Source organism: Gossypium raimondii, chromosome 1, assembly GCF_025698545.1.
Source record: "Gossypium raimondii isolate GPD5lz chromosome 1, ASM2569854v1, whole genome shotgun sequence".
NCBI classification, from domain to species: Eukaryota; Viridiplantae; Streptophyta; class Magnoliopsida; order Malvales; family Malvaceae; genus Gossypium; species Gossypium raimondii.
Window position 1 is genome coordinate 43,194,271 of NC_068565.1, and position 24,922 is coordinate 43,219,192.

General features: G+C 32.2%; 2 protein-coding genes across 2 annotated transcripts; both read left to right on the top strand.

Moving 5' to 3' along the window:
- The first annotated feature begins 1,368 nt into the window (after positions 1–1,368).
- On the top strand, positions 1,369–5,762 carry LOC105785914 (rac-like GTP-binding protein ARAC3). Its single transcript, XM_012612112.2, has 7 exons — positions 1,369–1,712; positions 2,688–2,775; positions 2,870–2,979; positions 3,079–3,142; positions 4,921–4,985; positions 5,106–5,171; positions 5,252–5,762. The coding sequence occupies exons 1-7, from the start codon at positions 1,614–1,616 to the stop codon at positions 5,354–5,356; spliced, it is 597 nt and encodes a 198-aa protein (XP_012467566.1). The 5' UTR covers positions 1,369–1,613; the 3' UTR covers positions 5,357–5,762.
- A 705-nt stretch (positions 5,763–6,467) lies between these two features.
- LOC105785915 (ubiquitin-conjugating enzyme E2 10) lies at positions 6,468–8,947 on the top strand. The gene is made up of 5 exons (XM_012612114.2): positions 6,468–6,796; positions 6,888–7,015; positions 7,089–7,193; positions 7,855–8,003; positions 8,747–8,947. The coding sequence occupies exons 1-4, from the start codon at positions 6,727–6,729 to the stop codon at positions 7,996–7,998; spliced, it is 447 nt and encodes a 148-aa protein (XP_012467568.1). The 5' UTR covers positions 6,468–6,726; the 3' UTR covers positions 7,999–8,003; positions 8,747–8,947.
- The last annotated feature ends 15,975 nt before the right edge of the window (positions 8,948–24,922 follow it).

The window sequence follows — 24,922 nt, forward strand, 5'->3', positions numbered from 1 at the left end:
CAAGTTGTAAAGCTACGTCCTTCAGTGTGATTGTACACTCACCGTATGGTAGATGAAAATTGTGTCTCGGGCCTCCATTTTTCCACCAATGTGCTGATGAGTGTAGGATCGAGTTTGCAGCCTCCGAGCATACGAGGCACGTGTAAGGATCTCGCGTCTTGCAAGTAACCACGAATTTCGGTATCTGGGTTCTTTGATAAGTTATGTATGAATCCCTCCAAAACACGATCATTCGCCTATTTACATCGACAAAATAAATTAATTTAAAAAAAAATTAAAATTTAACGTAATTAAAAATAGTGAAATTTAAAATATCGTCTTACAATTATCGCTTGAGCGACATAAATGTGTTTGTTGTTGAAACGAATCAGAGAGGTTGCCATTCGTGAAAATTTAATCAAAACGAATAATATACGAAATAATTAAATAAAACTATAATATTTTTAAACAAGCGGATCGAATAATTTAGAACAAAACTTAAAAAAAAATTGAGAGAATTGAGAGAGTTGTATTTGAGTGAAAAGAATGAAAAATGACCTGAAATTTATAGGAAACAAAATTATCGTTGGGGTCTTTAAAATTTTTTACCATTGCCAACGTTCAAAAAAGTGCGTCCAGCTCTCTTGAAAAACGGTCTATTTCTATAATTTAAAAAAAAATGATCTAAAAGCCTATTTAAATAATAAAAAAGGGGCATATTCTTCTAAATTAGCCCAAATTACAAGTATATATGTATATCTATTACATGCACAATATAAATATAACGTATTAAAAGAAAATGACATGTTTTTTTCCAACACTAAATTCAAGTTGTTAACACGATTAATACACATGTCACCTGTTTTAGAAAACGCATTTCATTAGATACAAATTGATAGATATCACTTATATTGACAATTAAGCTAATGAAAATATTTGATTGATATCATACAAATATTTAATTCTTGAAGATAATATTATTGGAAGAGATAATTACAAATCTCCAAACATGAGGATATATAAAATATTAAAATTATTTTAAAATTTAAAGATGAAATTAAAATTAAAATTATAATTTTGGATAACTAATACTTTTTCAAATTAAAATAAAAGATTGATACTTGTTCCCATTTTCAGATATTTATATTTAAAAAATCAGAACTTTCTTATTTCACTGTTAATTTCCTTTTAATTGCATTTTCTATCATTCAATCATTCTTATCGAATCATTAAAATACATTATTATTAACAAAACAAATAAATACTTAATTTAAAATTTTAAAAATATGTCATACTTGAAATAACTCAATAAGCCCTTCAATGAACTTTTTAGGTATAATAATAAAATAAATAATAAATTATTTATGGAAAATATATTGTTGTAATGTAAGCAGATAGCTGTCCAAGAGCTGTCTTTCCTTTCCCTAATGATTCTCTCTCTTTCTTTCGGGCAATGTCTTTGATGTCTTCCAGTTTTACTTAGTACTTCATCTTCTTCTTCATTTCAGTGTTTTTGGGTTTGTTTTTTTCCTACTGTTTTGGACAATAATTGAAGCAAGAGATAACCTTGGGGGCGGCGGCGGAGGGAGAGGAACATCTCTGAAATTACTTTCACTTTTGCTGGTGGGTGTAAAATGAGTGCATCAAGGTTCATCAAATGTGTCACTGTTGGTGATGGTGCCGTCGGCAAGACTTGCATGCTCATCTCCTACACCAGCAATACTTTCCCTACTGTGAGTTCCAAAAAGAAAGAAACTAACCCATTTTTTTTGTTTGGTCTCTGAGAAAATATGGGGAATGGAAAAGAAAGTCTGGCTGGCCCTTAACGTTTTCTTTACTTGGATTTTCATGGATTTTCTTTTCTTTTTCTTTCCCTTTTTGTTTCCCCTCTTTTCTTGGCCACCAAGCAGACCCTACACTGGTTTCTGGTGGTCAATGTAACTTTGGTAAAGTTGCTTTCTTTATTGGGTTTTTTTGTTTCTTTTTCCCATTTTGTTGTACTTGTCTTTGGAATCTTGAATTTGGGGCATAGTATCTTTCTGAATAATAGAATCATTCTTCGTAAATTGTGTTCAAGTGAGCAATTTCTTAGGGTTTTTTGCTTCAAAAACTTGCAGGACATTTATTGCCTTTTTGTGGTTTATACCTTCTTATTTCTTCTGTTTGTGTTTTGATGATGCATCATCTAGGATAAAGATTCTTTGTCTTGTAGGTTTTCATTTCAATTAGTGAGTTAAGGTCAAAAGTTAAAACTGGAAACATTATATCTTGCTACTCCACTGTTTTTTGCTGGAGGAGAAAGAAAACAATTTGCTAAATCTGAAACTATTGCTGGTAGAAAGTCTCATTTAGAGATTTCATAATAGGTGCTTTCATTACTGCGAATCTTGGGTTATGGCCATCTATGTTAGTTGGAAATCTTGTGTATCGGGTACGAGTATCTGTCCGGTATGTATATGTTCAAATTTTCTAGTTTTTCATGCATTTGGAGGGTCCTTGGAGGGTTACTTCTTCATGCTCTTGTCCAGAAAATGTGTCTAATATAGTTTGTTCTTTTAGTAAACCTAACTTCATGTAGAGTTGATTGATGACATTATGATCATAATTGCCTAGTTCTTGCTTTATTCTTATGATTATTTTAAGATGACTTTTGGAGAGATTGCTTATAACATGTTTTCCACATCCTATGCAATGTCTTGGGGAAACAGGATTATGTGCCAACTGTCTTTGACAACTTTAGCGCAAATGTGGTTGTGGACGGCAACACTGTTAATCTTGGATTGTGGGATACTGCTGGTAAGTTTCAATTCCATTAATTTTCCTTATTCATATCTTAGAATGCTTATTGTGGTAGGTTTGATTTTATTGTTTATATTTTGTCTTGGAACAGGCCAGGAAGACTACAATAGATTAAGACCTTTGAGCTATCGTGGAGCAGATGTCTTCTTGTTGGCATTCTCTCTCATTAGCAAAGCCAGCTACGAAAATGTTTCTAAGAAAGTGAGATTATTTGCTATTAGAAGCTTTTCACCGGTTTTTGAACAAGATACTTTCAATTACTTGATCTGCTAATGCATTGTCTTCTTTTTGAATCCTCAGTGGATTCCGGAGTTGAGGCATTATGCACCTGGTGTTCCAATTATTCTTGTTGGGACTAAGCTTGGTTAGATTCTACTTCAATCTTTATTTTCAATACTTTAAAATGTCTTGATCTGTTCCTTTCAGTATGCTCTTATGCAATGATTTTCTTATTTTCTTTTCATATAATGAGTTATGGGTAAGGCTAATGAATGCTATAGTTTGCAATATTTCCAACACCCTTTTTTGTTGCCATTGAGAGAAGGGCAGATGTTCCTGTTGGTGGCTGAAGTAGTGTAGTCCTTTAGATGCCTCCTTGCCTCGTAAGATTAGTCCGTTCTAGCATGTAAAATCCTAAGCGTTTGTTTCTATATGATGGTGTTTTATTTGCAAGACTTCTATAAAGCTTCCTTCACCCTTACAACTATTGCTATTTTCTTTCAGTTTTCTTGTTAAGAGAGCAAACAATTAGACCTTTTACGGTTCAATTACTGTTGCCCTTCGCCCAAACCTTCCTCCATTTTGTCTTTATATAAACAGTAGAGGTTAGCCTCTTCTTCTTCCACAGTGGTTGTTAACTTATTTTCAGTAAGGAAAAACTTCTGTGGTTGCAGAAATGTGAAACAAGTCCATCTGTTCCAAATTTGCCTCGAATTAGCATGCTTTGTAATGCATTTGAAAGAATCCTTTAATATGACAAATTTGGAAAACTTACTTGAGTTGTCCTGTGGAAGTTAGGCTTTCTTGGTAGAGTGGAAATAAAATCGGAAAGATGGAAAATTGAAAGAGTAGAAAAATAAAAAAAAAGATTTAAAATATATATTTTCTTTCCATTGGTGTGCTACTATGCTTGGTAGAAATATGGAAACTTGAAAAAGAAAGTAAATTTCTTTTCATTCATTGCTTGATAGAGTTGAAAAATGAGACAAAAGAAAGCGCAACTTTTATAAATGCATAAATTTGAACTTACATCTCTCTTTCATGTTCTGTACTCGTATCATTCCAATTTGGAATGATTTGTTGTTATGTATTAGGATGAAAAATGATCCTCTTTTTTATTTCTTTTCCTACCAAGCAATTTCTTTTCACTTTTCCACTCCCTCTTTCCATCCTATCAGTTTTCTACTCAACCAAGCCCACCCTTTTATATCTTGACAGAAACCTGAAATCAGTCTTGCCTTTTTTGAATTTTCCTCTAATTAGTATGTTTTCTAATGTATTTGAAAGAATACTTTGGAACTTAATCTTGCAGAACTTCAAATCCTGCTACAGTCCATTGCAGTATGTTATCCTCCACTAAATTGTTTCTTCTAATGATTCATCAAAAGTAACTTTTTTCCGATGCTCTTATGTCCTCCCCAGCCCCACCCTTCCCCAACTCGTGGACCAAGCAAGATTAAAACTAAAGTTCCATTGATAAAACAGCTGTTTGGGACCGCTATTTACTGGTTTTAACTAAGACTTTGGGAATTGTATAAAAGTCGATGTGAACCAATCCTATGAGATGCTGAAGTAGAATATGAACCAAATATAATATTCATCATCTTAGAGGAAGATGCTTGAAGAAAATGGGAAAGGTAGAAATAAGCAGAAAACTTTTAAAACTTGGGCCTGGTCTATGTTCTTTTATTGAAATTTCACTCTCAGGTTTGGTTTCATATGAGTCTTATCATTTTATATTCTTGAGCTAGCTAAACAGTGGTTTGAATCATTAATCATGGAGGAACGAATCCATTACAAGGTTTGATAGAAAAAATTACAAATCCCATGGCAAATGAATAACAAGCAAAGAATGAACCCAATGTTAATCTTAAACGCTGCCACTCTATGTTTCATTAACAGCTGCCACATTTCTTACTGTAGATCTTCGGGATGATAAGCAGTTCTTCGTAGATCACCCTGGAGCAGTGCCCATTACCACAGCCCAGGTACTCTCAGCTGCTTGTTGTAGTAATAATTTCTAAGTTCCGTTATTGGCCATTCCTGTTGATACTTGATAACATCGAATCCTAATTTTGACTATGTTCTTTAACTTTTCATGTTGAAAGGGGGAGGAATTAAGGAAGCTGATTGGAGCCCCTGTTTACATTGAATGTAGTTCAAAGACACAGCAGGTATGTACATATTCGACTGATCTACCATTGCTTTTTGTTTACAAGCCTTGGAAGTATGTTAATTACTTCTTGAAATACAGAACGTGAAAGCGGTCTTTGATGCGGCCATCAAAGTGGTTCTCCAGCCACCAAAGCAGAAGAAGAAAAAGAAGAGAAAGTCACAAAAAGCCTGCTCGATATTGTGATCACGTGATGAACAGTTATGGATGCCGGGGTGGATATCATGGCCCATTTAGCCACATAAATCTGTTAGTCTCTCACCATGTCTATCATCTCTTTCTCACCTTGAGAAAATAGCTCCTTTTGGTTTGTAGTCTGAACTATAACAGAACTAGGATCATTCCTATAATCATCTAAATTTGTGCTTTTTCTTTTCTCTTCTTTTCTTTTTTTCTCTCATGGATTGTCTTTTGAATTTGTATATTGATGGCCCTTTATGTGTTCTCACACTTTCCTTCAGTTACTTTGGGTTTAGATATGTTTGATCTGTTAACTGAAACATGGAGAAATTGTTTCCTATTGTTTCTTGTGATGTAATCTGATCTAGTATGTTTTAATGAACTAATATTATATTTGTGGTTTTGGAGTTCACTAATTTCTTTTGCTTACCTGATTGAATATTGTTTCTTCTACTTCATCTTGCCACTTCCATTCTCCCTTCTAACATTGAATTTATACGGATAGAAAGGGAATGAGCCTCGGATCGAGTCTAGTTGGTTCATGAACTGCAAGAGTCATGCTTAAAAGATGGTAACCAGCAGGTTTGAGAATCGAATTCCAACATATATACTCGATCCTTATTGTCAGACTGCTGTAGTTCCCTCGGTTCGATTGTTTGTTGCTTCCACATGGTGTTCTATACAAATGGTTCTTTTTGATCTCATTGGCCTTACAGATTTCTATGAAAGATGAACTGAGATGCCATCTTTCTGCTTATATATGAATCAAAATGATGAGTAGTCAGTTTTGAGGAAGTTAAAGCGAATATGAACCAAAATAATTCTCCTTACCAAGATAGTGAGAAAGATGAATTAGAAAATGGCATAGCCATTGTAGTCATTGGAAAAGTCTTCGAGTTATATCTTTAGATAACTTTTGCTCTTAGACCGGAAAATTATAAATAAAGATACATGAGATGCCATTAATATCTTCCCAAGTTTTCCTCCTTTTATAAAGTTGTTGATTCTTCAAGTTGTACCCAATCATTAAGTCCATCAAACAAGGGGGGTGCACAAATCAAAAGATGGTACAAAGGAATGAGATAAGGGCACTTAAACTTGTCTTTGTCCATTCAATTTTTGTCGACTTAAGCATCGGAAGGTGCCTCTCTTTCGATTCTCTTTCATTAACCTAGAATACCAACTTTTTCCTTCCACTTTCATCAATATGTAAAGAATTGGTGGACCTCTTTCTTTCACAAACACCTACAATTCCTCCATTAAATAAAGCTACCATCTTCCCCTTTGAAGTTCTCCATTACATTTCCCCATTCTCCCTCTTGAATATATATATATATATATATATATATATATATATATATATAAGAACTTTATTAATGGCGTCAAAAAGAATACTAAAGGAGCTCAAGGACTTGCAAAGAGATCCTCCAGCTTCATGCAGTGCAGGTAAGAGTTAGAAAGAAACAAAATCGCATAGCAGCTAATCTCCATTGTTGTTTGCAAGGTAAATTCACTACATAAGCTGTACTTTATCCAGGTCCAGTGGGTGAAAATATGTTTCATTGGCAGGCAACCATTATAGGTCCAAATGATAGTCCATATGCTGGTGGTGTTTTCCTTGTGACCATCCATTTCCCTCCTGATTACCCTTTTAAACCTCCTAAGGTACCATAATCTAGCACCTAATGCATCTCTATGGGCTTTTTAACATAATAATGTTCACCAAATTGTTTTTCAGATTGCCTTCAGGACCAAGGTTTTCCATCCCAACATAAACAGTAATGGCAATATCTGCTTAGACATTCTCAAAGAACAATGGAGTCCTGCACTCACCATATCCAAGGTAGGTAAAGCTTGGATCAATAAAACTAAGAAAAAAGAAAAAAAAAAAAGGTAAACTACACGCATAATCACTAAAATAGGGCATGTCCTATTTTGGTCACTTCAAATTTTTTTCTTAATTTAATCACTCGAAAAAAAATAATTGTACGACTGCTGTTAAAATGTCTGTTTTATTTTAATGGGTTGCTGATGTGGCACATTAGCACATTGAGTGATTGGTACGTGACATCTTTGGTTGGCTTTTGACTAAAGTTTAGGGACCTCCCTATAATTAGTCCAAAACTTTTTCCCCTAAACTTTATAGAGAGGTCCTAAATTTTAGTCAAAAGTCAACAAAAAATGCCACATGTTAATCACTCAATGTGCTAATATGCCACGTCAATAATTTATTAAAAGAAAATGAAAATTTTAACAATTACTAATTTGTATAATTATTTGCACTAATCTGTTATTCGAATTGTAAAATTTAACTCGATTTGAACTTGAAATTCGAATTACTTATTTGAGTTGACTCAAATAATTTGAATAACTCGATTCGATTAACTTGAAATTTAAAATTTTTTCGATTTTTTCGAATTGAATTTTACTCACCCCTAAATGTAGTTAAAAAAAAACATGTAAACTAATTAAATGCTATATTTATATATATTGGGCTAATGCAGGTTTTACTGTCTATATGTTCACTGCTAACCGACCCAAACCCTGATGATCCTCTTGTACCGGAGATTGCTCGTATGTGCAAAGCTGACAAATTAAAGTACGAATCTACTGCTCGGAGCTGGACCCATAAATATGCCATGGGCTGAACTAGGTGCCATTAATACTATTTTACTATTAGTAATTCTTTTTCAGGTTTAAATATGCCCTCAGTCCCTGTACTTTTCACTATTTTGAAATTTAGTCCCTTTGCTTTTATTTTTAAAATTATAGTCCCTTTGATTTGAAAATTAAAGTACAATTGATAATACTGTTAATGGATTTTGAGTAATTTGAATATGTAACATGTTAGTATTCAAACCTTTGGTTTAAAGATTTGAAGTTTAATTGATTGCACATATTCATATTTAATAGAAGACAATGTTATCAATTTCACTCTAATCTTTAAATCAGATACGAGAGGGACTACATTTCTGAAACTAGAAGTAGAGGAACCAAATTTCAAAAGTTAGATTGATAGGTCTATCATAGGGACTAGTACAAATTATTCCATACACTATTAAACGGATCAATATAATCATTGTGCTAGTAAAAAGAATCAAATAAGACTAAACTCTAACAAAGTTAACATTTATTGTTTAAAAGTATTAATTAATGTTTAACAAAGCCAATATTTAGAACATAGAATGATATTTTTAAATAGTAAATGTTTACTTTGTTAAAATAGCCATATTTGATTCTTTCATACTAGTATAGGGACTAAATTGATATGTTTGATAGTATAAGAACTAATTTGAATCAGTTTCTATGATAGAGAGAGGTAATATGTAATTTCACCGTTCTCTTGCCTACTACTTTGTTGAAGGTATAAACTTAATTAATTCCCACTATTTCCAGGTATATTATTATGAAAGGAAAAAGAAGAAAGAAGAAAGCAGTGATAGTATAAGAAAAGTGCCACTTTGGTTTACAATAACAATGTATCGGCTTCTCCTTTGGTCCTTGGTTTCAACTTTCCTAAGGTGTTTTGTTTAATTACTCTGCTTTGCTTATGACATAATGATATGAGATTACTAATTTTCTATCTCCTTAACCAAATCTCTGAATCAAGTTCATGTTTCTGATTTAGGGCTTAGCCGTGGGAATGGAGGTCCTATATTCTATTTAAATGGGTAAATTAATCCCTATATCCTAATCAGAGAGTAAATTGGTCCTTTTATTAAAAATTTCAACCGTTTCTATTGTTAAAAACCGGTCCATATATGTCGACATGATTTACATGTGGCATTCCTTATTGTACTGGTTGCTTATTTCGTTAACCGCTAGTACAAGTGGATGAAATTTTAACAGAAAGGGCCAATATTTCCTTTGAATTAATATATAGAGACTAATTTATCTATTTTTTAAGTAGAGAGAATAAAATACAATCTAACTCTTAATACAAAAACCTCAATATTACTTTTACCAAATTTTATAGATTTTCAATAAATTAAAGATGACACGTAATTAAAATTTTAAAATTTAATTCTCTATTTATATATATATAGGAATTATAGTTCAATATTACAAAGAAGTTAAAAGGCTGACTGGCCCTCACCCAAACTCTTTCAGATTTTTTATTATCCTTGTTAATATACATCATATTATTACTTAAGTTAAAAAGGTGAATTTGAAGTTAAAAGGCGGTGCGTTTACTTATTATTAGTGTAAAAATATTGGTGGAGGTGAGATTAGATACTGTAGCGTTAGACAAAAAGTAAGCTAAACGTACCATATCGCACCCAACCGTCCATCCAAACCTACCCTAAGTCAAGTTTAAATAGTAATTTTTTTGTGCAAAGCTGTATTTAACCCTTAACAACAAAGGCCTTTGATTTTTTTTTCATATTAGCATTTTTTATATTCTTAACTACATTCTATAATTAAAATTAAATAAAATTATATTCATTATATTTTTAATAATTCTTTTTCTTTGATACATGTAAGGCCCAATTTTGGCCTGGGCCTAAGACCAAAAAAATAAACAAAAAGAGTCCATTTACAATAAAATTTAACCCAAAATACCCTAGCCCAATTAATGACCCGAGTGGCCCAAAACTTAAAATGTTTCAGAAAACCCTAGCCTCCAGAGTACCCTAGGGCGCCGCAGCCCTTGCTGCTCCCATGTGCTGCCGACGTCTCCTCTACCACCGCTTGTCAGCCTTGCACCAAAACGGCTAGGGTTATCCCTCCAACGCTCGTTGACTTTGCCAAAACCTGCAAACAGGGCAAAAATGAGACAGACACAGAAGCAAGACAATAGAAAATAGTAATGAAATCGGCTATAAGAGCCGAATGAAATGTAATGAAAAGGGAGAGGTTTTTTGAAATAAAAAAAAAGAAGAAAATAAAAAAATAACAGTTATTTCAAAAAAAAGTTTCGGATCTGAGATTCAAAAGGTGATATTTTTCGCCTTGATTTTATGTTTTTTTCTCCGAGTTCTATCATACACTTATATACGAAACATAAAAAAGGTTTGTTTTTACTTACCTTGGTCGCTAAAAAGGGGAGAAAACCGAAAGGTTTCCTTGTGCTTTGGCTTGACTTTTGCCGAGATCTCGTTGCTTTCGAACCAAAAATAAGGTTCTTCGTAAAAAAGGGGATAAAAAGGGCCATTTTGGTTTTTTCGGCATTCGTGGACGGCGGCGCCGTCGCCGGCGGCAAGCGACCGTCACGGTGGCCATCGGTTGGATCCTGAGTCGACGTTCGGAGGGGTTGAGAGCTAGAGAGGATTTCAGTCTTTTTTTTGAGAAAGAAGAGAAAAAATGAGCTTTTTCTAAAAATTTTTAACTTTTATACTACTAACAAAAAGGCGTCGTTTCACCCGGGGCGCCAAAACGGCGCCGTTTTAAGGCGACCAGAGATCCGACCCATGGACCCCAAAGATTCGCGCGTTTTTGGACTGAGGGTCTATTTACCCTTTCAGTCCTTCCGCTTTTGGGCTTTCCTTCAATCTGACCCCTGTTTTAGGTTTTTCTTATTTTTTAAATTTACCCATTTAGTTTATTTCAGATTTCAATTCGATCCACCTTGAAGCTGTGCGTTTTGGTGGGACATGATTATTGCCCATTTGGTCCCTCCTTGTTATTCGCGCATTCAATGTGGTCCTCCCCATTTATTTATTTTCGAATCCGCCCTATTTTTTTCATTTTTATTTCAATTTAGTCCATGTTTTTCAGCTATTTTATTATTTAATTAATTATTTTAATTTTATTATCATTATTATATTATACCATTAATCTTGTGTTATTATTATTATTTATTCATTATACCTTTTAAATTTAAAATTTTGATATATATATATATATACATGCATACATTTTATAATATATACATATACGTATATATTTCTTAATTTTTATAAATATATATACACATACTTTTATATATTTTCTATGCTTCATAATTTTATATACATACTTATATTTTTTACATTTTAAAATATGTATATTTATATATATATTTATTTCTTTTATTCACATACATATATTTTTCTTATATGTACATATATATATTTTATATTTTATATTTTTTATCTATTCTCTTTGTTGTTATAATTGATTCACGTGGTATTTATTTATTTATTTATTTATATGTCCATTATCATTTTAAAAAGAAACATTTTAGTTTTATTTGTCTATTTACTTGTTATTTTATATGTAATCGATTTGTCCATTTTTTCTTTATTTATTATTTTTGTTCTGATTGCTTGTGTTATCTATGTTCACATCGTCGTATTCATTATTGTCATTTATTAATGCGGCATTTATTCATATATCAAATTTAGCATTACATCAATTTTTACCCAAATTTGTAAAAAAGAAAATTTTGAAAATAAAGGTAATACTCGGTATTTGGGATCTTCGAGAGGATTGAGCCCTAACGTATTGGGTTCCAATTTTCTTCGTTGAACCTAAATATCCGAGAATACTCTTTAATCAAAAAAATAAATAAAAAGTTCATTATCGGGAATTCGATACGTTGTGTCCTAACGCATTGGATATGACATGTTGTTTTCTCGAGATGAGGATTTTTCTAAAAAATAATAAAGGCAATATTCAATGTTTGAAATTTTGAGAAATCGTGCCCTAACGTATTGGACTACAATTTCTTCATCTGACTTAAACAATTGAATATCCTTTTGAATTTTATTGCATGAGTTTTTTAAGGACAAGCTCATTTTTGAGGATGTGAAATATCATGGCCTAACTCATTGTGTATGACATTTTCTCTCTCCGAAATGAGAGGGTCTTAACATGTAATTTGATTTATATAAAATTTTTATACAAGGATCGCATTTCGAATCTCTTCAAAGTTTCCAATTCTTGACACTAAGACATTAATTAATCAACTAGGTACAAATTTTGGGCGTTACGATGATGCTAATCCTTCCTCGTACGTAACCGACTCCCGAACCCGTTTTTCTGAATTTCGTGGACCAAAATTGTTGTTTTAATAAAATTAAATTGTTTATTAAAAATAACCACTTTTCAAGGTGGCCCGATCACACCTTATCAAAAAGGATTGGTGGCGACTCCCATAGTTGTTTTCATTTTCAAATCCAAGTCGACCCCGTTTTATAAAAAGAATGGTGTTAACAACTTGCGACTCCATTAGGGACGTAATAAGAGAGTCAAGCTGCGAGTTGATTAGTTCTTGTCATTTTGTCTAAAATTGATAATTTGGGTTAAATTTACGATCATTGCATTGCATTTCATTTTTATGGTTTGCATTATTTTGATGTGTTTGTTTTATTGGTTCGAGTCTTTTAATCTCTGCATATTGCATCGCATAATTGGTTGACTTTACCCTTTTAAGTGGGAGTGAGAAACTATTTCCTTCGTGAGGTCTTCACCTCTGTGCAGGATAGTGGATCGCTTTTGGGATATATCCATACCTATGTCTTCGTGAGATTTTCATCTCCGTGTAGCCATAGGGAAATGTATCCCCCTAAACTGAACTCAGTCCGTACGAGCCTATAATGGGTGAGATCGAGGAATCTGCCGGTTCAGGTACCTTTACTTTAGAACCGAACCGCATATAGTGAGCCCTAAAAGTAAACCTTAGGTAGAACCACGCCAAACCCTAGTGGTCACCCGCATATAGTAACCTGCTTTCTTTCATTTTGGTTATGATTGCATTACATTTTCATCATAAACAAGAGGTGTTGATTCATGTTCGATTGCTAAATAGAGAGCTTGTCATGGAAAACGAATTTCTTGATTAAGTGGAAAATAATGCGGTTGTTCGAATATGGTCCAAGAAAACACAACAAGAGAAGGATGATAGTTCAATGGAGGACTATACGACTTTGCTTCGTTGCCCAAGGATTTAAGTCGACAAAGACCATTCGAGAGTCGTTAATGTCTCAACCTTTTAAAGAAGCTAGCAAGCATCACGAGGATTAGGGAACAATGAGTCGCAGCCCGGATCAAGCAAAAAGGAGATAGTAGAGGCATCCATTGGAAATTCGCGAGATTTATCCTAACATTTGGATGAAGGAAGGGATCGTTGTTTTCGCTTGGAATATGAGGACAAAGCCGTATATATATTCGCTTTATGTAAAGAGATTTGTTTTCTAGCAAAGTTATTATAACGGAATTGAACAAGAATCAACGTCTCTTTCTGCATTCATTTCACGTATTTACATTACATGACATCGTATGCATTAAAATCTACCAAAAGAGCCTAATTGAGTAAAATTGGAGAGATTAGAGCAAATGCAAATACAGATGCAAGAGCAATTGACTAGATTTCAACAAGACATGAAGGATCAGATGTTAGAGGTCCAAATAAATCTAATGGGCCAGTTAACCCAGTTATTGGATAGAGGGTTAGAAAAAGGAAAAAATCTAGCGGTCCACTTTAGGAATGATAATGAAAACCCTGCTTATCTTCCAGGCTTTACCCCAACAAATATCCAGGCACAACCAAATACATATCCACAAAGGGTAACTGTTAACATCCGACCAAAATACTAGACCAGTACATCGACACCGGTGAATTTCTTAACAAGCTCAGGTTCCAACCTTAGGGGCAATCTAACTAATCCTGTCGTCCTTGATGATTTAGCGGAAGCAAAACAGGCGAGGGTGAAGTTCTCAAAATAATCTGAAGATCGTTACAAACGGAAAGAGTGAGAGTCGAACTCCCAAATCAATATTTTAAAGGCCCCAAGAAAGAGGAAAAATGAAGGCAATAATGTGAGTAGGTATAACAAGGGTTGTTCAAAGTTGATTACCGCAAGCCAGCCAAGGACGGATACTACTAGCCATTAGATCCCCCCGAGACAAGAATCTGGCACCAAGCAAAACATTGAGAAGCCCCAATTTGCGCCAATCCCAATGTCGTATCGGGAGCTGTATCAGAGTTTATTTGACGCATATGTTGTTTCCCCTTTCTACTTGAAGCTTTTACAACCTCCGTACCCCAAATAGTACGACATAAACGCTCAATGCGAGTACCACGCAGGAATCACACAACACTTGATTGAGAACTGCACTGCTTTCAAAAAGATGGTCGAAAGACTCATTAAAATGGGTATTGTGAAATTTGATGATCCATCTAGTGCAGAAAATCTGTTACCAACTATTCTGACAAAGGGGTAAACGTGATAATAGAGAAGGGATGGAGGAGAATCAAGACAAATATAGCAGAAGTGAAAACCCCACTGAGGGAGATTTGGAAAAAGATGGTAGAAAAATGATTAATCACACAAGATTTAAGGGAGAAACTCAGAGACGCGAGGAGTTACTGTGAGTTCCACGCTGAAGGAGGCCACCAAATCCAAAAGTGTGCTGAATTCAAAGTCTTAGTGCAAAGCCTAATGGATAATAAAGAGTTGGAATTCTTTGAAGAAGCCAAAGGCCCGGAAGGAATGTTGGGGAATTCGAATGCTAACATCGCACCCGAAGAGGGACCCGGGGAAGAAATTTTATAAGGCATCTGCCCTTACATGCTTAGGAATATTTTGAACAATGGGATTATGGAAGAGATCCCTATACCTTGTAGAGCTAATTCGGAGTAATGTCCAAAACACGCTTATTGCTCTAAGCCTAGGAGCAATAAGAATCCTTTTATGAGATAGGCTTATGTTCAATCTTTATTTCAATAAAATGCATCTTTGTTTCTCACTTCGAGCAAATATTCTTTTATTGTTTCCATTTAATTCATAATCATATTATACAGATAAATATTCTTAGATTCTTTTATTCTTTATATCTACTTTCGTCCCTATAATAGGTCTCCAGATATCAATAATATGAGTGACACTACTATTGACTCAGAATATTCTTTTGAGCAGGATATGTGTCTAAATTAAACCTCAGGACTTTGGAGATAATTGAGACTGTAGCTTACCTCCTGATTTGTTAATGACGGGAGAACAATAACCTATCTTACAAAGAATCAATGGAAGTCATGGCCTTTCTTTATGTGAGGTACAGATGTCATTGGGCTGATCTCGCCAAAGGTTTTTGACGATTATCTTTATGGTCATTGATTACCTCACTAAGTGGGCAGAAACTGCTTCATATGCCAATGTCGCAAAGTCAACAGTCTGCAAATTCTTGAAAAATCATATGTCAGTATGAAATGCCAAAAAGGAGCATATTTGACAATGCATTGAATTTGAACAACCGCACGACATCAGAAGTTTGTATTTTGTTCAAGATTAACACCATATCACCCCAAGATGAATGACGTAAAAAAAAAAAACTCTACCGGGGCAACGACTTTTTCCTTGGCTTATTGCAGTTTTGCCTAGTAAAGTCGAGATTCTTTCTCTTCGAGTCTTTTGGATTCGATCCCAATTGAAGAAAAATGTTTAAAGTTGTAACGGAGCAGATTAAAACTGAAGGCAACGAATCTTATCTCCCTGACGTTAAGACTGAAGACAGCGAGTCTTCTTTCCCTGGCGTTGTAGCGAAGCAGATTAAAGTTGAAGGTAGAGAATCTTATCTCCCTGGCGTTAAGACCGAAGACTGCGAGTCTTCTTTCCCTGGCATTGTAGCGGAGCAGATTAAAGCTGAAAATAGCGAATCTTATCTCCCTAGCGTTAAGACTGAAGATGTGGAATAAATTAAAGCTGAAGTAGAGTGGGTTAAAGCTGAAGGCAGCAAATCCTATCTCTTTGGTGTTACAGTGGAATAGATTAAAACTACAACGGCGAATCTTACTTCCCTGGCGGTGTAGTGGAACAGATTGAAGCTACAACAGTGAATCTTACTTCCCTAATATTGCAGTTAATTAGATTAAAGCTACAACGGTGAATCTTACTTCCCTGGCGGTGCAGTGGAGCAGATTGAGGCCACAACAGCGAATCTTACTTCCCTGGCAGTACAGTGGAACAAATTGAAGTTGCAACGGTGAATCTTGCTTCCCCGACATTGCAATTAAAAAGATTAAAGCCACAACGGCGAATCTTACTTCCCTGGCGGTGCAGTGGAACATATTGAAGCTACAACGACGAATCTTGCTTCCCCAACACTGCAATTAAAAAGATTGAAGCCACAACGGCGAATCTTACTTCTCTGGCGGTACAGTAGAACAGATTGAAGCTACAACAGTAAATCTTGCTTCCCCGACATTGCAGTTAAAAAGATTGAAGCTACAACAACGAATCTTACTTCCCTAGTGGTGTAATGGAACAGATTGAAGCTACAACAGCGAATCTTACTTCCTTGAAGCTGCAGTGGAGAAGATTGAAGCTATAAATTACCGATCTTATCTCTCTGAAGTTACGGTAGAGCAGATCATATCAAACCTTATCTCTCTGAAGTTGTAGTAGAGCAGGTTGAAATCACTAACCTTATCCCCCTGAAGTTGCAGTGGGGCAAGTTGAAGATAGCGAGTCTTATCTCATTGAAGTTACAGTGGAGCAGACTGAAGCTACTAATCCTATCTCCCTGAAGTTGAAGTGGAGCAAACTAAAAATAGCAAACCTTATCTCTCTGAAGTTGCAGTGTAGCAAATTGAGGATACAAGTCATATCTTTCTGAAGCACGATGGAACGCATCAAAGTAACAAGACATAGTGGACTGGAATGAGGCTACCTAAAGAAGAGAAGCATCAAAGGAAGTCAAGATTCAACAACACCAGGAAAAATTGGTCCCTTTTGATGTCTTTGCTCTATCCTCGTTACACGACAACGAGCAAAGAGGGGTAGCTGTAAAGCCTAATTTTGGCCTGGGCCTAAGACCAAAAAAATAAACAAAAAGAGTCCATTTACAATAAAATTTAACCCAAAATATCCTAGCCCAATTTTACAAAACCCTAATGGCCCGAGTGGCCTAAAACTTAAAATGTTTCAGAAAACCCTAGCCTCCAGAGTACCCTAGGGCGCTGCAGCCCTTGCTGCTCCCATGTGCTGTCGTACGTCTCCTCTGCCACCGCTTGTTAGCCTTGCACCAAAACGGCCAAGGTTATCCTTCCAACACTCGTTGACTTTGCCAAAACCTGCAAACAAGGCAAAAATGAGACAGACACAGAAGCAAGACAGTAGAAAATAGTAATAAAATCAGCTATAAGAGCCGAATGAAATGTAATGAAAAGGGAGAGGTTTTTGAAATAAAAAAAGGAATAAAATAAAAAACAACGGTTATTTTAAAAAAAAGTTTCGGATCTGAAATTCAAAAGGTGATATTTTTCACCTTGATTTTAGGTTTTTTTTCTTTCTTCGAGTTCTATCATACACTTATATACGAAACATAAAAAAGGTTTTTTTTACTTACCTCGGTCGCTAAAAAGGGGAGAAAACCGAACGGTTTTCTTGTGCTTTGGCTTGACTTTCGCCAAGATCTCGTTGTTTTCGAACCAAAAATAAGGTTCTTCGTAAAAAAAGGGAATAAAAGGGGCCATTTTGGTTTTTTTTACATCATCGTGGACGGCGACACGATTCTTGCGTGACAAGTGGTCATTCACTATGGCCATCGGTCGGATCTTGGGCCGACGTTTAGAGGGGGTTGAGAGCTAGAGAGGATTTCAGTCTTTTTTTTTAGAAAGAAGAGAAAAAATAAGGATTTTCTAAAAATTCTTAACTTTTATACTACTAACAAAATGACGTCGTTTCACCAGGGGGTTTCAGTGCCAAAACGGCGCCGTTTTAAGGCGACGTGAGATCCGACCCATGGACCCCAAAGATCCGCACATTTTTGGACTGAGGGTCTATTTACCCTTTCAGTCCTTCCGCTTTTGGGCTTTCCTTCAATCTGACCCTGTTTTAGGTTTTTCTTATTTTTAAAATTTACTCCTTTAGTTTATTTTAGATTTCAATTCGATCCACCTTGAAGCTGTGCGTTTTGGTGGGACGTGATTATTGCCCATTTGATCCCTCCTTGTTATTCGCGCATTCAATGTGGTCCTCCCCATTTATTTATTTTCGAATCCGCCCTATTTTTTCATTTTTATTTCAATTTAGTCTAGGTTTTTTAGCTATTTTTTATTTAATTAATTATTTTAATGTTATTATCATTATTATATTATACCATTAATCTTGTGTTATTATTATTATTTATTCATTATACCTTTTAAATTTAAAATTTTGTTATATATATATATATACATGCATACATTTTATAATATATACATATACGTATATATTTCTTAATTTTTATAAATATATATACACATACTTTTATATATTTTCTATGCTTCATAATTTTATATACATACTTATATTTTTTACATTTTAAAATATGTATATTTTATATATATATTTATTTATTTTATTCACATACATATATTTTTCTTATATGTACATATATATATTTTATATTTTATATTTTTTATCTATTCTCTTTGTTGTTATAATTGCTTCACGTGGTGTTTATTTATTTATTTATTTATATGTCCATTATCATTTTAAAAAGAAACATTTTAGTTTTATTTGTCTATTTACTTGTTATTTTATATGTAATCGATTTGTCCATTTTTCTTTATTTATTATTTTTGTTGTGATTGCTTGTGTTATCTATGTTCACATCGTCGTATTCATTATTGTCATTTATTAATGCGACATTTATTCATATATCAAATTTAGCATTACATCAATTTTTACCCAAATTTGTAAAAAAGAAAATTTTGAAAATAAAGGTAATACTCGGTATTTGGGATCTTCGGGAGGATTGAGCCCTAACGTATTGGGTTCCAATTTTCTTCGTTGAACCTAAATAATCGAGAATACTCTTTAATCAAAAAAATAAATAAAAAGTTCATTATCGGGAATTCGATACGTTGTGTCCTAACGCATTGGATATGACATGTTGTTTTCTCGAGATGAGGATTTTTCTAAAAAATAATAAAGACAATATTCAATGTTTGAAATTTTGAGAAATCGTGCCCTAACGTATTGGACTACAATTTCTTCATCTGACTTAAACAATTGAATATCCATTTGAATTTTATTGCATGAGTTTTTTAAGGACAAGCTCATTTTTGAGGATGTGAAATATCATGGCCTAACTCATTGTGTATGACATTTTCTCTCTCCGAAATGAGAGGGTCTTAACATGTAATTTGATTTATATAAATTTTTTATACAAGGATCGCATTTCGAATCTCTTCAAAGTTTCCAATTCTTGACACTAAGACATTAATTAATCAACTAGGTACAAATTTTGGGCGTTACGATGATGCTAATCCTTCCTCGTACGTAACCGACTCCCGAACCCGTTTTTCTGAATTTCGTGGACCAAAATTGTTGTTTTAATAAAATTAAATTGTTTATTAAAAATAATCACTTTTCAAGGTGGTCCGATCACACCTTATCAAAAAGGATTGGTGGCGACTCCCATATTAGTTTTCATTTTCAAATTCAAGTCGACCCCGTTTTATCAAAAAAATGGTGTCAACAATACAATAATAGAGGTAATGGATAGGGTCAAATAAGTATCGAGTTTTAACTATTGCTTCATTCAAGTTAAATTAATTATATATATAGATACATATACACCATTGGACCTTATTTTGTATCTATATTATTTATAAATTTTTAATTGAATTGATATCACAAATTAATCAAACACTAATTTAATTGAGGAGATACTAAAAAATAAATTTTATTATAAAAATATTTATATCTCTCAATAATTTTATATTTATTTAAAATTAAATAACTTAGACTAAAATTTTAAAAGAAATCTCAAAATGAAATAGTAATAAAGTTAGAAGATTTCAATATGGATTGGAGTTGATGTTGATTTATATTTTTTTTTCACTCGCAACCCGAATATTACATAATCTAGAATTTCGATATGAGGTGCGGTGCGCTTAGCTTACTTTTTGTCTTACACTATAGTATCTAATCTCATCGCCGCCGTTAACACACTGTTCATCTAAACCTACACTAAGGGTCTGTTTGATTGCCAGTAAAATATTTTCCGTAAAATGATTTCTGGAAAATGTTTTACTTTTTGTAAAATGATTTCTTGGAAAATATTTTCGGTGTTTGATTGAATCTGTAAAATATTTTCTCATTGCTTGGCAGATTTTTGAAAATATTTTTGGAAAATTTGTTTTACATATATTAATATATATTAATAAATTTTATATTTTAAATTATTTTTACTTATATTGCAATGATTTATTTATAATAATACTCAATTATTAAGCTACAATATTAATCATTATAAATTGAAAAAACTAATATCAAATAAATTATTTGTAATTGTGTTAAAAAACAAGTATTGAATAATTAAAAACAAGTTCTTGGAAAATCGATAAATGTAAGCGGTTTTCACTGAAAATGAAGGAAGGAATGAAGGAGGCGATAGAGAGGAGAGCACGGAAAATGTCTTACGGAAATTGAAAGGGTAAGACATTTCCCCTAAAATGTAACCCATTTTTCCTTGTTTTGGAGTTCATTTTCCAAATGGAAAATGTTTTCCGCCAATCAAACGCTGGAAAAGTTGGAAATGATTTTCCGGAAAATCAATTCCGTTAATCAAACAGACCCTAATTCTATTTAAATAATTCAAATAAAATATTGGATAAAAATACTTAAACAAACAAATAATAAAACAATGGAACCAACTAATTAATATAATGAAAAATTATTCGCGTTAGATAAGCTTTTATTCACACTAATTCTTTTTATCAATTAACTAAAATAGCTATAACGCTTGGCTTTGAGTTAAATATTTATTTTTTCTAATTATAGAATAAAAATTTAAAGGTTGCAACATGTTCTAAGTTCTTATACTATTCATATATTTGAAATTTAGTCTTCATATTTTTATTTTCAGGAATTTAGTCCCTCTACTTTTATAATGGGCTTAAATTTAATAGGAAATTTAATAGTGTTAACAATTTTAAAATTCACACCAACATTTTAGTCGGAATAAAGTATTTAGATTAAGTAATGACATTATAAGAGTTTTTTTGCTTAGCCAAAATAATAATTTAGTAACATTATAAGAGTTGAGGTATCAAATTATTTCAAAATTGAAGTATAGGATTAAATCTCAAATTTAAGTAAAGTATAGGGATCAAAACTAAAAATTAAAAATTAGACTTGGAATTTAACTATGTCAATAAGGAAAAGAAAAAGAAAAGAAAATAATAATTGATAGGTGTTAAGTATAATCTCGAAAAATAATTAGATGAATTAGACTTGAAATTTAGCAAGGGAAAGAAAAGGTAATAGAAAAATTCTACCAATTCCTTCTATCACAAGTAGACCGTTCATGGGTCAAGCTACACGTTCAAGTTCGAAGAGTCGTCTGAAATTCAGGAGAGTTTGAGCAAAAAAATTAGGCTCGTTTAAAATATGGGTCGGGCTCGGGCTTGAACATTCGAGGCCCGAGCCCAAGCCCAGCTTGACTTGTTTTAAATTTATAATACTTTATATTTTGTTACTTTATATATCATGTAATTTAGAACACATTAAAAACTAAAGTTATACTAAATATATAATACTACTCTAATGCAAACATTAAAAAATGTCAAGATGACTATATAAAATTTTCAATAAATAAAAATGCATAAAACTATTAAAATGAGATTGAGCTAGCCTTTTATGTAAAATTTTAGATACAAACTTCAAGTCGAATCAAATATAAACAAGTATAAAATATATTAATATTATATTTAAACTTGATTCGATTTGACCCATAAACACTAGCTGCATATTCAAATGAATTTTAAAGGATGTTAATCCATTCATTACAGCTTTTGATAGTGTTAGTGAAGTTTTAAGCCTGTCATAATCATCAGTCTTTCCATTTTATGTTGTAGAAGTTGGTCCATCATTCATTAAAAAAATCAATGGTTCAACCTTATTTAATTTTCATCAACTCAATAATAATATGGTGTGGCAACTACCAAATTGAATGTAATTGTTAAATAATCATACGTAACATTTTGATGTTTGCTTCTATATTTGTCATAGAATCTGTAAGCTGTCTTGTTCTACTAAATTTTTGTGGTGGAGAATTATTAATTTTCGAATGAATTAAAATCTAATTTTATTTTTGAATTTAAGACTCAAAGTTTTAGGTTACATCATATTCAAATTTATTTACAGATTTTATCAACTTGTTATGTCTTTCACATCATATTTTATATTTAGATATTTTATAAATTTTTCTTTAGAAATATAATTTTTATTAATTTTTCTATCCTTTCATCGAAAAGTCTTTTTCTTCTCCGATTATATTTTCTAATTTTATATCCTGCATTGTTCGATTTAGGAATTTCTTCTAATTGATTATTAGAACTACTTCCTATATTAAACATAAATATATATTCTTCTTCTTCTTCTCGTATCGTAATCATTTCGATAATTTCTTCAGATTTATTTCTTCTTCTAAACATATTTTTAAGTCTTGTTCGTCAAGTGTTTTAATCATTTTTCTTGCACTTTTTTCCTTTATTAGGACAATTTGGTGCTATATGACCTTCTTCATCACATATAAAACACTTACATATTAATTTTTAGGTTTTTAGAAATTTTCTTCTAACAAATCTTTTCTTTTTATTATAACCAGTATTTTTCCTATTTCGGTTTCCATCTAACTAACTTATATCTTTTATTTTTCTTTTTATATTTTTTATAAGTAGTAGGACGCACGGTTTACATCCAAATTCCCATTCATTTTCTTAAATTTGTGTACAATGCTTATTACTTAATTTATGCTTAACTTGTTTAGGAGCTTTACTTTGTAAACAATATAAAGTTATTCTTTCTTTTACAAAATTAATTCTATTTCCTATAGAATCTATATTTTCGGTTCTACACCAACTATTTTACTATGCTTTTCTAAATAAGTAACATATTTTTTATACAAATCCCATCCCATGGTGGTGGTAATTTATGAAAATATTGGTTTTCTAAAATTCTATATTTTCATTTTTAGTTTTTGACATTCATGAAGAAATTTTTAGAAAATTCTTCTAAATATCTAATATCACATAATTTAATTTTTGACAATATATAACTAGATATGCTATCCATATTTTTTATCAAAATATCCACAAAAATTTTATTTTTAGAATAAAAGTTAATCCTTTTAAAAGATTTTGGGAGTTCCAATCTGGTTGATTAACTGCTCTTTTTGTTCTTTTCTTTTATCAGATTCTTCCCATCTTCTTAGAAATTGCAGAACATCTCCTTGAAATGTTCCAACAAAATAGTTTAAAAAATTCTCTTTTGACCACATATTGTTGTTGTTTACAACAATAGTCATAGATTATGCCCAATCATCTATGGTTTTTTCATAGTCTGTTATAGGAATATTAGTGAGATCTAAAAATGTTCCTCCTTGAGCAACATTTCTTTTATTTAAATCACCTATCCTATGTGGTATAGGTTGAGTAGAGGTTTCTCCTAAATTTTCAAATTTTATTTCATTTGTAGCAATATTTTCGATTTGATTACCAAAAATCCTAGTTGTATTTTCAACTTTTTATAATCTTTATTAAAAGATCTCAAATAATCATCTTTTGAAGATCTGGTTCTATTTTTCTTTTTTATTTATAAAGATCTGTTTGATCAAGATCCATAGGTTCGGCATTTCTATATTTTTTCTTCATCTGTTGAAGTATTTTCTTCATCGATTTATAACTTGTAACCTTTAGGTCTTCTAGGTTTATAGAATCATCAAAATTACTAGAACTACTATTGTCTATAGTGTCATAGTTTAACATATAATGATAATTAAATAAGGTAAATAAATCTTCATGTTTTTCATAAAGTTGTTCTATTAATTTTAGATATTTTATTCTTTCATTTTGATCATTGTCTTAGTAAATTTATTCTTCCAATGTTCTATAAGTTGTTTATAGGATTAGAAATCATATTTTGTTGATGAGTATATTTTCTTTTCTATTTTCAGATTTTTTATTTCTTTTATTTGTAGAAGATGATTCTTCGAAGAAATTTCTTTCCTAACTTATCTGAAAAAATAGGTAAGTTATATAAAAACTAAAAAGGATAAACCTTTTATCCGGTCTAAAACCGACTCAAAAATTATAAAATTTAAAATATGAAATAAATGATATTCCAAAAGTTTATTTACCTAAACAATGCGATAAATTAATTTTAGAAACAAATGCCTCACAAAATTATTGGGGTTGTATATTAAAAGCTAAAACAATAAAAATGAAGAATTAATATGTGGATATAGTTCGGAAAATTTAAACCAAATGAAATTAATTATGTTATATATGAAAAGAATTATTAGCAATAAAGAATGGAATAACAAACTTTCTCATATATTTAGCACCTGAAAAATTTATTATAAAACTAATAATCGGTAGTTAAACATTTCCTTACTAATAAAAGTTTAGAAACGGTACCTAGAAGAATTAGGTGGTATAATGAATTATGTACTTTTAATTTTGAAGTCTTATATGTAAAAAGAGCTAACAATAATATTATCGATTATCTTAGCAGGCTATATGGATAGAGGTAAAAAACCTCTAGAAAAAGTTGGTGAATGGACTACTGTACATAAAAGATATTATATTCCATACCCAACAAAGGGAAAACAACAAATCTTAACCAATGATTTATGACGATACCTGCACAACCACCC

Coding starts and splice junctions, on each gene's coding strand:
- LOC105785914 (XM_012612112.2), top strand. CDS start 1,614: ATGAGTGCATCAAGGTTCATCAAATGTGTCACTGTTGGTGATGGTGCC. Junction 3,143..4,920: donor TCTTGTTGGGACTAAGCTTG/GTTAGATTCTAC, acceptor TTCTTACTGTAG/ATCTTCGGGATGATAAGCAG. Junction 4,986..5,105: donor TGCCCATTACCACAGCCCAG/GTACTCTCAGCT, acceptor TCATGTTGAAAG/GGGGAGGAATTAAGGAAGCT.
- LOC105785915 (XM_012612114.2), top strand. CDS start 6,727: ATGGCGTCAAAAAGAATACTAAAGGAGCTCAAGGACTTGCAAAGAGAT. Junction 7,016..7,088: donor ACCCTTTTAAACCTCCTAAG/GTACCATAATCT, acceptor ATTGTTTTTCAG/ATTGCCTTCAGGACCAAGGT. Junction 7,194..7,854: donor CTGCACTCACCATATCCAAG/GTAGGTAAAGCT, acceptor GGGCTAATGCAG/GTTTTACTGTCTATATGTTC.